This window comes from Nanorana parkeri, unplaced genomic scaffold (assembly GCF_000935625.1).
Source record: "Nanorana parkeri isolate BGI_ZX_2015 unplaced genomic scaffold, ASM93562v1 scaffold226, whole genome shotgun sequence".
In the NCBI taxonomy this organism is placed as follows: domain Eukaryota; kingdom Metazoa; phylum Chordata; class Amphibia; order Anura; family Dicroglossidae; genus Nanorana; species Nanorana parkeri.
In genome coordinates, this window is record NW_017306494.1 from 1382986 (window position 1) to 1398491 (window position 15506).

The following is a 15506-nucleotide window of genomic DNA, read 5'->3' on the forward strand; positions in this document are numbered from 1 at the left end:
TTGGCGCGGTTACTAAACAAGCTGAACAGATTACATGTGCACAACCAGCACCCCCTGTAGAAGTAGGACAACCCCATTGTGCCTTTCACATTATACACCTAAAATCAGAACGATTAGAAGCTGACTACAATTGGGGGCTTTTCGAAGTTAATGAATCCAGTACATATATATATATATATAACAGGCCAGAATAAATTGAAAATCTCTAATACCACACAACACATAATATTAATAATACAACCAGGTTTAAGGAGTGGAAGCGTTCAATAATCAGTTAAAGCAGGAGGCAAGAGAGAAGCGTTGAAGTCAAGCAGCATATAACAAAGTAAAAGTCTTTACGCCGCAGGTGGCGATTACCCTTCGTGGCTGTGTAGTACATTTGGTTGCCTGCTGTGAAATATCCTTGGTGCCTATGAAAGGCGATCCAATGTCACAATAGCAAGACAGGCTAATGATATGGGAATTCTCAGTCTTGTATCACACAAAAGACTAAGTGTCATCTTGTCAATGATTGGTTTCTCTTCTAGTGCCTTCTCCATGTTCTTGGGATGGATGCACCACAAAATATATTCATGTTCAGCACCAGGATCAGCCTCCAGATCTGTATTAAAGGTTATTGTAACACTTATTTTTTACTAAGACCGTTTGTTACTTTTCCTCTGCGGTTCTTTTTTCTGTGTGAGGATGGGAGACCCTCGCTGTGTTTCTGGGGCACTTCTGCTTCAAAAAGAAAAAAAACACCGTCGTGTTAGCAAATGGGTCATGAATTCTGAAATTCTAAATAGATAGCTTAGGGCTACCATTATGGCTACATGCATTGTGCCATTTTGTAGGGTTATATTTAGGGATGCACCGATACCGATATTAGTATCGGTGCCGAGTATTTGGGCGAGTACTCATACTCGCCCAAATGCTCCGATGCCTAGCCCGATACTTTCGGTATCAGGAACCCAGGCAGGGAGTCATTGCACGGTTTCCCGATTGGTCAGAAAGCCGGCTCCATGTTTTCTCGTCACCTAGTGACAAGAAGCATTGGGACCGCTTCCCTGCTAGTCAGGAAGCCAGATGGCGAGTCATTACACGCCACCTGGCTTCCTTAAATGGGACTTTCAGTATTCGGTATCCGCGAGTACCGAACAAAAAATATATCGGTACTCTTACTCGATATCGAAATACCAGTATCGGTGCATCCCTAGTTATATATGCGAGCTGTGGGCACTGCAGATGGTGTACTGATATTCTTGGGTTAGGAGAATCTGTTGACCCCTGCAGTGGCAAAAACGGGTGCAGGCGCCAGATTATTAATCATCAATAGGCCTGAAGACGAGGGAAAACGTATCTTCTCCAACACCAATAAAGTGATTATTATTCTTGAACCAGCTGGAGCTTCCAAGACTTCTTATTCACTCAAGGTGCTCCCCACCTACCACAACTTCTGCCACAAGTCTGGCCACCACTGACAAGGCCTAGCGCTACCTCACACACATACCTAATTTTCACTACTTACACAGCTCTTCACACCTGTCAATCATTGGACTGTCATTCTGTTAACAATGACAATGCTAAATGAAAACCAAAAATCACGAAATAGGGGGAAGCTGCAGAAGACTTTACAGTCTATAGTGAAAAGTGAAATATCAAAAAGGCAGTTTGAGAGGATCTAGGTATCAGATTCCATGCAGGCTGTGCATTCCACGTTCCTCTCCCATGAAGTACACTTCGCCAAAGTGCTGTGTACATCATATGAAAAACCAAATCTATAACAATAATTTACTTCTGCAATGACTCCCGTATGCTCCATGTATGGATATTTACAAACTCTCCCTTTTAGAAAAGTTGAATTGTGTATTCACAACACTGCCGGGTTATACTGCCATCTACAGGAGGATTGGATAGCGGCAAAGAACATTTTTTGTAGGCCAGCCCAGGATAACACCTTCTCTAGCCAGCTTGCCTGCGTTTGTAGCGAGTAGTACCAGGAGCGCGATCATAAATACAGAGTGATGGAACCTGTGCTCCTCAATGGACTCCAAGAAAAAGATTTTACAGCGAGTACAAAAATCCTATTCTTGTTGGTGCACCCATTGGAAACATTTCCTTCAACATCCTGGTTGTCAGAAAGCAACGGGTAACTCCTAAATAGGTACACAGACGGCAATATCAATCTGCAGAGACTCCAACCCTTTCTCTCCCTAATTAAAACAAAATATGTTTTGGATGGAGTTAGGCTTTAAGCATTAAAAGGTAGTATTCTCGTCCTGCAGATCTTGCTGGCTATTTATATGTGTTAAGCCCATACACCATATCGTCTGATTTTCGTATGCAATCGCATTTTCGTCCGATATTGGTAAGGTTGATGGGCAGTGTACAACCGCAAATAAGCCAAACTTTTGGCTAATCAGCAGGTTAGAAAACTTCGGTCAATCGTAGGATTTTCGCAAGGTTGGTGGCGTTTCCATACGTTAAAATTTGTACGATTTACACTGCTCATGCGCAAACGAAAATACGTGCGGTCGATTAGCACAATTTGTCCAGGTGCTTTTTTGTGATTACTGTTGATTGAACCTTGCGATAATCAGGGCAGGATTGAGCTGCCATATGAAAATCGTACGGCGGTTCGATCATCGGACGAAAAGTTTCGTATGGGCAGCTTAAATGTGCCAGGATCATTAAGTGAAAAATGTTTCTACTACAAATGCTGCAACTGGCTATGGATGTATGACTGTGTGCTTATTTAGTAAGATCATCCAAGTGTTATACCACAGAGCCACCGTGTGGACAACAGTGCATGCATTCCCTGAAATCACAATCTACTTACCAACTTTTTCTGCCTGCTGCCAGGGAATGTCTGTGTTATATGTGCTGTCATCACACTCTGAAAAAGTCTGCAAGAAAAACAGATACACTATTAAAGCAGCGGTGCAGCCGAGACCATGGTGTTGGTCATTCCACTCTGGAATTACATTATGCGTAATCACACTCAGGGTAATAAAGGTGTTGACAAAAACTCAGGAGCTTTAACACTTATAACATTTTTTTTTTTACAATCACAAAGAAAGGGGAAGCGTTCACAAAGACAATTTCAGGGCTTGTACACAATAAGACCAAAATAAAAAGCATGGCGTGTTCAAAGTGTGCACCATGCCTATTACAATGCCTGTTCACTGACACTTCTGCCCACATTTGCACCCCTTTTTTTATCCACTCAAGGGAGAGCCAAATACAGATAACTTTAAGTCTTGGTATACATGGGTTTGTTGGCATTACCTGCCTCTGGTTGGCCCACAGAGAGGCACTATCCTACCTGCAGCTGTCATGGAATTCTTTTGAGTAATGTTCACCAGGTACACACTTGTGCTGGGCTGTTTTGCTTAGTAACCCAAAAAGAATCTTTTTGCATGTTCTCAGATATTTCCAATCTGCTTGGCAAAACAATCACGCACAGGTATTGATATACAGTAAGTAATTGTGAAAGGAATGTCATGAGGGAATGTACTTATGCCTTTTCCTTCTAAAAATCCTACCTGTCTAGCTGTTAAATTAACCCTCTGGCTTCAATATACCCCGAGTTGCTAACCCAGAATGAATATATATATATAAGGCTATCAGGAAGGATGGAGAGTAGTCTTATGTGCATACTTGAACCAGGTCAGTGAATTATTTAAGTGTTTAGGTCCAGAGGGTTAGCAATGCAGCAAGCCAACTTGCATTTTCAGAAGAAGAAATCAGCAATGACAGTCCCATGCTTCTATAAAGGTTTCCTGCACAGGAAATAGCAGATCTCTGTACCAATAGGGAAGATGCAGTTACCTTCGGTCGTTGTCCACAGTGATTCGCATACCACACCATTCCATACAGGCAAAGGAACGTCGTAATCGCCTGCAAGTGACACAGGAGCACATCAATAGATTTTAAATCAGGGCTACGTCTATTCACATATGAGAAAAAAAAAATCCCCAGCAAGGTCACACAGAAAAGCTTTGCCTTAGAGATGTTTGAAAAGCGCCTTATAGTGACAACAGTGGGGGCTATTGATTGCCTGCTTAGGCCTCAAGCAGTTCACCGTGGGCAGGCGATATGACACATGCTTTCTCATACCCAGAAGAACTGGAATTATTAGGAAATGTTGTGATCAGAGCATCAGTGGGAAATATAAACACCAGACAAAAGTCCCCAGCACGGCCTTCAAAAAGTCCTTTGCAGCCATACTCACACACGCTGGAGCACGAGAGGGAGGTTGCAAGCAGAGTCATGTAACAAGAAACGAATTACCATAAATCAAATGGACTTTCTGACTTTAGCACACAGTCACAGCACTTCCTGGATTGCATTAGCAGTATATTGACTGAATACTTGCTGTCTGGTGTTTCACCTTTACTACAGAGACAAACACAGGGATCCATTTATAAAAGGAGTGGTATGGCTTTACTGCGGTCTTGCCATTGCTTTATAAGAAAAAAAGGAGCACAGCACATTTATAAAGCAGAGTGGTGTACGTTACAAATGTGCAATGCGTTCCGTTTGCTGCATGGCTCTAAGACTCCTCTAATGGTTAAGCAGACAGAAACTCTATGACATATTGCAGGTTCTACACCACGGCCTGCATTTTATGAATGAGCCATAAAATACAGGCCGTGGTGTGCACTATCATTGCAGAGTATAAAAATATGAAGGGGAGTAGAAGCAGTAGACACCGGACTACGTTCTTCCAATGATTAAAACACTTTGTAATCATATACCGTTTTCCTGTTAACATGGCAGTTTTACCATCTTAGCCTATGAAGAGTTGGACCTGACAGGCTGATCTGTCATTCAGCACCTCAGAACGTCACTGTATAAGGCTGCTGTAATGAGTCCACCTATAGAAAAGTTAGGTGTTGCAGAGGGTGGAGGGGTGATGCACTATGTGGGTGATGTTTCATTTGTGTGGAAAGTGGGTCCCAATGTTAAAAAATAACAAAACACCCAAAACGTAATTATTGTAAGAAAACCTGAGCAGAGTCACAGAGAAGTTGCCATTTCTGAAAAAACAAAACCAAAAACTAGTTGACTGACTGTTTCTGGCTTTAATAGTTTGAGCCACTGACTCAGAAACAAGCATGCAGCAAGCAAAGTCAGGGATGAATCAGAGCTCCTTATTTTCACACTTGTTCCATGTCAGAGACTATGAAAATAACATAGTCCTTGAATCACCAAAGCATCCAGACAACAAGCATTTTAAGATGGACGACAGCAATGGTAGTCTTTATATGCAGTGCTAACCTCACTTGGCCACCTACTTTATAGCAATGCTGTTTTCTTTGAAGAACTCCAGGAAATGTGTTTATTAACCCTTTCACTGCCAAGCCCTCCGGAACATTTTTCAAATCAGCTGGCCAAGCCATAATTTAATTTTCTGTAATTTTTTCCTATTGATTTGATTTTCAACTGCTGCGTTGAAATGATAGTTAGTTAGTTAGGATGCTAGTCCCCATTCATAAATTCTTGAATGAACAGGCTGTGATTTAGATCACAGCCTGTTCATTCATAACTGGGGACACATAGTACTATGTGTCCCCAGTTATTTACAAACACCGGAGTGATCAGACGATCACTCCGGTGTTTGCTCTGCACAGAGGGATCGTTAAATATCATTGATATTTAACGATCCCCCACTCGGCTACGCTACACGGATCGGAACACGGATCGGAACACCGCTCGGCCATCCTGAATTGCGGCCAGCCGCCGCTCGTTCCCGGGACCCCCCGGCCGGTGATTTTTTTACGGATCCCCGCTGCCACCGACCCTACAAACAGCGGGGGTCCATGAGTCATCAGCGGCTTGTGAGCCGCTGATGACAGCTATTAATTTAAAGGGGACAGTCTGCTGAACAGTTCTACTATAAGCTGATGGTCGCTAAAGCGACCATCAGCTTATAGTAGAACTGTAAATGCCAAGGACGTACGGCATACTGAGCTGGCCAGCTGGAAGCACTTTTGTAGCTCTGTATGCCGTACGTCCTTGGCAGTGAAAGGGTTAACCCTTGCAGTAGGGCTATCCCCGCACTGCAAGGGTTAACTGCTCGTTTGTGTCTAGGTTAAAAAAAACAAAGATATACTCACCCAAAGCTCTGAGCTTTGTTTACAAGTGATCTCGACAGTGTGGCCATAATCACTTGTAATACTGCAGGTCGCCCCCTCCCCCCGGAAGCCGTCAGCTCCAAATGCTACCATTACAGGAATATCACAAAAAAAAAAAAAGTGATAAAAAAACTATATTTAAAAAAAAACAAACAAAATAAGACAAGGTGATTAAAATAAGCACCTAGACATAAATGAGCGCTTAACCCTTGCAGTGCAGGGGTAGCCCCACACCAAGGGTTAATAATAATAAAAAAAAATCCTGGAGTTCTTCTTTAAGATCACAGGTGCCCTTTTAAAATGCAGCTATTAATTCAGAGAAGAAACTAATAGAGTTCAGAGTCTGCAGAGTTTCTTTATTCTAGAAACAATTTAGTTTATTAGCTGTGTAGGTGACAGGTTCTGTATTTAAATAAAAATAGAAATTCACTTACCACACAGAGAAGCCAGAATACCACATACAGCAGATGAGCTTTGGAGAAAAGGTCCTGACCAAACTTTATACATACTATCGCTTCAAGAAACGCAATGGCACTGCAGAAAAAGAAACACGGGTTAATAATATGCATCTTTTTCTTGTAAAAAAAATGTGACGTGACAATGACATAGGACAGTATCCCAATAAAACAACCATGCTACAATTGTACAAACCCCCCAAAAACTTTCATTCACTTTGTGTTATGAGTTTTAATCCGCGTCCTGCTCCAGCGCAAGGCGTGCGTCCTTGTAGCCAGAGGACAGGCAGGCGCATGAGGTCAAGAAGATGTAAGAGGTTTCCTGTCTGTGCTGTGTTCCACAAGGTTATAGAGTAGGCTTGAGCACAGGGGTATGGCCTTAAAGGAGAACTATGAGGTGAGTGCTTTTCACTCACCCCATAGTTCTAGCCGACCTGTGACAATGAGACTGTCACAGGTCGGCTCAGTAGATCGGGAGGTGAGCGAACACATAGTGGCTTTCGCTCACCTCTCGATCCTTTCACGGCTCTCTGCCGTGACAGGGGAGGGGCTGGATTCCCCCCTCCCCGATCTGCCAGCGCTGACTGGCGGAACGGACAGGGCGGGTACAGCTGGCTCTGCCTCTAGATAGGCAGAGCCAGCTGTCACTCACGCAGCTGGGCGGATCCAGACATAACTGTCGGGATCCGCTTCAGCTGCGGCGTCTCAGTATACCGCAAGCTACAGTTCGCGGTATACTGAGCTTAGGATGATGGGAGGACGCTAGTTTGTGTCTTAACCCCATAGTTCTCCTTTAATGACGACTACAGGAATGCCTTCCTGTAGATCCCATCAGAAAGCCAGGGACGCAAACTGATTACTCCAGCATGGATTTGCCTCCATGCTTGGCTTTGTCAGAATTTAGCAGATCTGGCAGGATCCCCATGTGTTTACCAGGACAAGACAGTACAGTGGTAGATGAAGCCACATGAATAAGAGAAAGAGCAAAAAAAAAAAAAAAAAAGCAAGCAATGTAAAACTGCAGCAATTTTAGAGTACAATTAAACCTTTGTTGTTTGCATACATCTACTGCTAGCAAACAGTACATATATGCAAAAACAAGAAAATAAAAAAAAGTTACCAAATAGGTAAAAACTTACCTGCATCGCTGCTGCTCCCTCCTGTCTGAAGATTCTCCAGCAGCCGTGAAGGATCATGGGGCGGGCGCATGCGCAGCAGAGATCTTCGGCCGGGAGAAGGAGGAGACACGGTGTAAGTCAATGCACGCAGCTGGCAGCGTGCACGCAGAGAGACACCATGGGACCCAAGGAATGTGCGCTGGAACAGAGACTGCCACCAACGCTGGTGGGACTCCTGAAAACTACTGGAAAGAAGATGATCGGATCAAGAGGTGTCAATGTAAGACCTTAAAGTGGAATGGGGGGGGAATGCAACTTTAAGGGTTACAAAGGATTAATGGTATAGTAGTATTTACAGGAAGGAAGATGCATGTCTTTATAGGGCCTGATGGGGCCCAGGCCCAATATGGGAATACTGCGTGTACCCAGGCCCCGGATTCCTCACAAAGCCACCGAGGCCCGGCCTCGGGGCGGCAGGGAGCAGAGCGGTGTGGAATCCCGATGCCCGGCAGGGAGCGGTGTGGAATCCCGATGCCCGGAATGTATGCGCCAGGCGGTAAGTTGCTTTCTACATTTAGTCCTGCTTTGGGAAGGCAGGACTAAATGTAGTGTGGGGAAGCCGCTTCTTCGTTTACAAGTGATGTACCGCAATTACTTGTAAAATGTGTACAGCCTGTCCGTCCTCCCCTCCTCCCACGCACCTACCTCTCTCCTCTGGTTCCGTCCTACATTTCAGGAGAAATGTATCTTTTTGTTGCCACAAATATAAAAACTGCTGATGGGTTACTTTGTGATAACCTCGGGGTCAAATCTGCCGCAGACTTTTTTTTACTTCTCTTCTGCTGAATCTGTACACTCTCTAGCTCAGGATATGAGAATCAACACAGACACAAAGGTGTGTGGTATCCGCTCAATATCAAAGATTTATTCAGTACAGTGTAACGATTATACAGAGTGAGCATGGCCCAATCATATCAGCATACCAACTGCTGCATACGAAATCGAAACTTTAGCTAGATAACAACGCACATTAATTTCATGTGAAATCACGTGTTTTCCAGTAACTCGAAACTCTCAAGGTTGTTACAGCTTAAACAAGTACTCTAACCTGAGACAAAGAAACTACTGCTAATGTAATACTCACTTTATCCCTTCAACTGCCATTTCCAGCAGAGATCATATAGCTGGCAATTGTTATTCAGTCTGGTTTCATTTCAGTCAGCCATAAGAGCCAAAAGTCATGTACAATACTGTGCGGGGATTTACAATGAACACTCTGGGACAGGAAGGTGTGACTGCCTGGGCTCTGAGGGAGTGGGTTCAATGATACTGGCCATCATTCAACCTGATGGAGCGTCGTCTAGCGGTGGAAAGGATTTTCCGCATGAAGGTGAGCATTATAAAACTTTATTTTTACTTTTGCTGGACATCTTTTCTTACAAACTAGAGGTTTTCATCTTAATATTTGGCCTCATACTGACTAACTTTTCATATTAACCCTTAGCCTGAACCTTGTTTAACCTAACACTTGAAGAAAATCTGTCACAAACCACACAACTCCTACTGAGCATGTATAATAAAAACCTTATAAAAACAGAGGATACTTTCATGTATAAACGATCAGTAAAACAGGATTTGCATGCCATGAGCATTCGGCAGGGCAGTACCGTTATATCTTTGGATAAGCCTCTCTTTATAATATCTTTTATGGCTTCTGGGTTTTGGTGCCCTAGTTGTCTGTGCCATAGATGGATACATTTGTTGTGTGGAATGGCTGTCTTGACTTGTTTGTCTGTGGTGATGAGTCTACATAGGTGTTGATCCAATTTTTCTTTTGCAAGGATTTCCCCATTGTTTCGGATTGTACATTCATCACCTCCTGAATTCAACTGTGAGACCGTTATTAGCAAGGGTTTCCACTGATAGAAGGCTTCCTTCTAGGTTTGGAACGTACACTACATTTTTCACGAGGATACTCTGCTTGTCCCCCTGAAGTTGTGATGCAGTTCAAGAATCCTTGACTGCTACCTTCCGCAGTTATACTTTGCCCGTTTGGTAGGAATACTTCGTCTTTTGCACTGAAATTATTTTCGGTGAAGATAATCTCTAGTCATGTGACGTCAATACACGCGTAGTATACTGTTCCGAGTCACTTTAAAAAGGTAGCGCTCCATGATGTGCCTGCAGTTGCCTTTGTAGCTGCCTTAGCTCTTTCTCTTGTAGGTGCCTCTCATTTTTACTGCTCGGCTTTCTAGATCAAATAGTCCTTTTTTCAGGTGACCAGTCTTTTTACAGCAAAAACACGCTCTGCTTTCTTTGTTTTGCACTTCCATGCATCTTAAGGGCTTTCTTGTTTTCTTCATTGTGCATATTTTCTTTCCTTCTGTCATATTCCTCAATTATTTTCCTTTGGCGTATTCTAGTGTTAGTTTTTGCTCAGGTCTGGTTTCTAGAGTGTTACTAAGAGCTCTGTATGACTCTGGAAAGCTGCATAGAAGTAATGCCACCATGTGGTTTTCTTTAATTTCCTCTTCAAATGCACGTAGTTCTACGATCTCCAGCATCACAATTGCATGTTCACGCATTTCCTGGCCTTTTTCTAGCCTCATCTTATATAACTTGCGTAGCAGATAAAGTTTACTGTTTAGGTTTGAACGCTTATTCAGTTTCAGTAATGCATTCTACATACCTTTAGCTGTAATCTCTCTTCTTATGTGGATGAGCTGGTAGTCTTCCACTAGCAGACTTATAATTGCTTTTGCTTGCCTGCTCTTCTTTTCGCCATTCCCCGGTGGGTCCATTAGTGGGTCTGTCTGTACTCGGGTACTTAGAAGATCTGTACAGAGATTATACTTGGGGAGTGTGCATGTATTGCACAAATTAACTTCCTAGGATTTTTTTTTTTTGCCTTGACATACACTTTTATCCCCAAAACGAATCCCTAGCCTTGAACCCTAGCACTAACTGCAGATCCATATTTATCTTGTTGGCCACTGAACGTATTGGGCCATCTCATGCCAAGAATGGAGCCAAAAGTTCCCTATTGTGCACTGGAGGTCTATCGTAGCAAATCTGAGCATATATGCTTTTCAATGTTTTGACTGTCAGAAACTTTTGCCCCGTCCAACCCTTGTATATGTAAATTATTTTCATTGGAATAGAGGCAGTTTGTTCGGTTCTATGGCTTTTCTCTTTTAGGAGGTGAAAAACAGAAGATGGGGATGAGAAGAAAACTCCATCATTGGCACAGACTTTTTATAAATAGATCTGTACAGCATAACAGAACAAGTCACTGCAAAAGGAAATCCCTGCCTGAGATTTAGAAGATAAGTACTCACCCAAACACCCAGCACTGGGTGCCAACTCTTTTGCATTGTGTATCTGTAAGATATGCATAGTATTGCCTATAAAACAAAAAAGTGAAAGACAATAAGCAAAACACTCTTTATATAAATCAAGGACACATGTCAGCATTACCAAATCATGTAATGGGCAAAACAATACCTCTTGCTTGCCCTAAAAAAAAATGCTAAAGTTGAAGTAAACCTAAACTTAGAGAAATATGGGGCCAACACTGCTGACACTACTTGCCTGGCTGTCTCTGAGTCACTGCCCTGGAACAAGTATATACAGTTAAGAAAGTCATAACTCCTGATTTGCATACTTGTTCCAGGTCTGTTCATCAAGTAATGAGGACAGGATCAACATGACAACCAGATGGCTAGTAACAACACCATCCACATTCTGTCAGTACAGCTACTAGCCTGGCAAACATACAAAGGATCCCAGAGTTCCACTGTGAAAATTAGGGATGCACAGATACCATTTTTTCTGTATTTTATACCGATTTTTCCCCCTTTACTCGCTGATACCAAATACCAATACCGGAAGTCCCATTAAGGAAGCCGAGCGGCATGTAATTACTCGTCGCCCAGTGTCCCGATTAGCCGGGAAGCCAGCTCAATGCTCCCTCGGCTGACTGACGAGGAAGCATGGAGCCAGCTTCCCGACCAATCAGGAAGCCAGGTGTCGAGCCATTACAACCAGGAAGCCCAGCTTCCTGATTGGTCAGGAAGCCGGTTCCATGCTCCCTCGTCACCAAGTGATTGGCCAGGAAGCTACTTCCATGCTCCCTGTGATGAGGGAGCATGGAGCTGGCTTCCTGATACCGGAAGTTCAGGTATCGGGATAAGCATCGGGAGCATTTGGGTGAGTACGAGTACTCGCCCAAATAATATTGGCACCGATACTAGTATCAGTTCATCCCTACTAAAAATAGTAAAAATTACATTTACAGGCAATATTTCATACTTTCTTGAATAAAAAAAAAAACTCAGATGTTCTGTACTTAAAATATAAATACATATCTAAACTACTAATTAGCAACTGTATAAAAATCAATATGATATTATAAATAATAAGTCACGTATGAAGTTTGGTCCTCCCATATGTTAGTCTTGTCTGCAGTTAACAGGTTGATCCAATTGTATATTTTTCATCAAACTTATTATTCCCTGTTTGATTACACAGCTGAGAGTGTGGAATCATTCAAGACCCGTCTAGATACCGAGATGACCTGTACCCTCGTATGTCTTCCTCTCTGAGAAAAGGAACTCAAAACACACACAACCACATGGGTGGAACTCGATGGACCTGTGTGTTTATTCAACCTTAACAACTATGCAACTATGTAAAATGGGACTTATGGTCATCCTCAACTGCATACGATGTGCCCAACCTGGGCAGATTTCATGCACCTCATCTGGTGATGTCTAGTGAGTTCCGATGCAGGTAGTCACCATGCTTACTACTTTGATGCAACGCCCTCTCCCCTGCACACCTGAAGTATGTCTGTTTGGTATATTAGGTGCAGAGTGGTGGCCACATTACAAGAGAATATTTCTGAATGTAACTCTGTCTATGGCCCAAAAGTCACAGCCATTGAATAGATGAACCCGTCCCCTCCTATCGTAGCTCAGTGGAAATCATTAAATCAATCAGATCATTGCATAAGAAAAAGTGATGTATGGGAAGAAAAACTGAGAAACTGTAAAATTTGGGACTTTTGGTGCAACTCTACTCACTCAGGATAACTACTTACACATATTTACCTCTTTGCATTATATGTCTTATGATACATGTATGCAATACAGATGCATGAGAAATTGTCAACTGTTTTTTTTCTCTGTTGCATAACTGTATCCAGATAATTCCGCATATTAATTTGCTTCCATACTTGTGTCAAAATCAATGAATCACACAATACAATTCAGGGATGCCCTACAATAAACCCCAAAACCTAATCAATAGGCTTATAGAATCCATAATACATTTAGTGCTCGTTGCAAATTTCATATTACACTGCATAGGATATTTGTGCAAACAATGGTTTCTGCTGAAAACGCTATACAATCCGGAGTATCTGGTGTGCAAAGTTTTGCACAAATATTATTCCTGTTCCAAAAGCCTAAAATAAATCTAACAGATTCCTCCATCCACACTAAACCTTGGATGGAAGAATTTCATCTATTGTACGATATAAACCTGCTGCTGTCAGAATACCTGAACAATGACTGCAGCTGACTGGCAATTTATGACCGAAGGCTGCCAACAGGGCCACCCATGGGGTGAATTTTGTCCGGTTCATCAAAAACCATCAGAAATTCACTCAGTGTACAGCCAGCTTTAGAGTGCTGGGCAAAGACATCTGATTGGTATCCCAGAGACTGTATAAAAGAGTTGATTTGCAGCTCACATTCAGCCTCAGTGGGAGGCTTTAGTGAAACAAATCAAAGAACAAGGTGACTGGAGAAGACGATGGCCAGAAGTTTTAAATTCCAGTAACGTTAGAATACAATAGTAGCTCAAAGTGATGACTGTCACAAGCATCTAGTATTTTTGCTGTATTAAAATGGGGGTTAAAATTAAAGTGACACTAAACTCAGGGGGTAAACCTAAAAAATACATTCAAGTACCTAAAATATGAACAAAAAACGTATCTTTTTTGTGCATCACTCGGTTGCAGATCCTCAAATCATCTCTGAATTGGTGCTGGCACTGTCCTTCCTTCTGGACGGTGGTTACTTGTGTTCCCCATGGTGCCTGTGTGTTGTAAAGTAGCAACCGCTACAAGCTTGCTCCTGTGATAGACTACAATCTCATGTTTAGTTTACTCATTTGTATTGAGATTGTAGCCCATCATGGGAGTGAGCTTGGAGTGGTGGCTACTTTACAACACACACACAAAAACACAAAAGTTCACAAAAACAACAAAAAGTAGTCACCCTCCAGAAGGAAGGACAGTGCCAGCACCAATTCAGAGATGATTTGTGCATCTACAGCCAAGTGATATTTAACTCTTGAGTTTAGGTGTCACTTTAAGCACAAACATGCTTTAAATTGTAGTACCATATATTACCTGACAGTAGGTGCAGTAATAATGCCTATGAAGAGAATTCTGCACCAACTCAGGGGGTGACTTGCTGGGAACACAAAGATATGCTTTAAGAAGAATGTATTCAGTTCAGTCAGCTAGAAAAAAAAAAGAAGAGGAAATATTCAATTTATTTGTGGCACTAAACAAAATGTATATGGTAAAAGTATGTCAAAGGACAAATATCAAAGAAACTGTGCTGCCACTGTGTCTAGATTTTAATGTTATCACCTGTTTGTATAGAATTATTTGAGTGACATTTAATTTGCTAAAAGAACTGTTTATCATAAAAAATAAAAAAAAAAGCCATGTTTTTCGGTTTTCTTAAAATGCAGTTTTAACCTATTTTTCATCATCTTTTGCAACTCGCCCGGCCAGTTATGGTACTTCCTGTCTAGATGCACCATTATCCTGGACCAGTGGACCATGTCTGTGTAACGTGGCATGTAGTCTCAATCAGTGGCTCCTGTGACAGGGTAACAATGCACAAACACAACTGAGCGACAGCCGGCACCCTACAACAGCTAGTTACTTAACAAGGGCCTTCATGGTAGGATATTAAAGGATATCCTTTAATAAAAGCTGTAGTTTTAAAAAGATTGAATTAAAATATTAGCATGTCAAAACATAGTTAAATTTTAGTGATTGGGTTTGGATCTACTATTATTATTATAATAATACAGGATTTATATAGCGCCAACAGTTTGTGCAGTGCTTTAGAAATATAAGGAAGACATTACAATCACAATACAATTCAAGACAAGATGGTAAGGGGGGCCCTGCCCCTGAGGGCTTGCAATCTAAAAGGGAGGGGGAAGTGATACATGAGGAGGTAGCTGTGTGGGGATTAATTGTTTTAAGTCTTTAGGGAAAGCCTAAAGGCAGTCAAGGTGGGAGACAGACGGACAGGTTGGGGAAAAGAGTTCCAGAGGATAGGAGAGACTTTGCAGAAGTCATGGAGGAGAGCATGGGAGGAGTTGACAAGGGAGCTGGAAAGCAGGAGGTCATGGGATGAGCGGAGCGGACGGTTGGGGTGATACTTTGAGACAAGGTTTGAGCTATAGCCAGGAGCAGAGTTGTGGATGGCTTTGTAAGTGATTGTTAATATTTTGAATTTTATCCTTAGGGCGAGTGGAAGCCAGTGGAGGGATTGACAGAGGGGGGTTGCAGACACTGAGCGGTTGGTTAGGTGGATGAGTCTAGCAGCTGCTATAAGCAGGTCTTATGTTACAGAACATTCAGCAGTGGTACCATACAAGGAAGGCACATGACCTCATTACCAGACACAGGTGCTAAGACCAAGCAGGGTCCATTTACTCTCTGGGAATCCAGATACACAAGTACAATAAGCTGCACACTGAAAGAAAAAAAAGATTTGACG

At 42.4% G+C, this 15506-nt stretch overlaps 1 protein-coding gene across 2 annotated transcripts in view; it reads right to left on the reverse strand.

The window, feature by feature from the left end:
- Positions 1-419: 419 nt before the first annotated feature.
- PTDSS1 (phosphatidylserine synthase 1) overlaps positions 420-15506 on the reverse strand; it is a 39736-nt gene continuing 24649 nt past the window's right edge. The window contains exons 8-13 of one of the 2 annotated variants that reach the window (XM_018556151.1): positions 14111-14223; positions 11031-11096; positions 6554-6653; positions 3811-3879; positions 2819-2885; positions 420-717 (exon numbers count right to left, since the gene is read on the reverse strand). In XM_018556151.1, coding sequence (XP_018411653.1) covers positions 626-717; positions 2819-2885; positions 3811-3879; positions 6554-6653; positions 11031-11096; positions 14111-14223 — 507 coding nt within the window. In that variant the 3' untranslated portion in view covers positions 420-625. Of the gene's footprint in view, positions 721-2818; positions 2886-3810; positions 3880-6553; positions 6654-11030; positions 11097-14110; positions 14224-15506 lie in introns of both variants that reach the window. The other variant, XM_018556150.1, reaches the window with a different exon arrangement.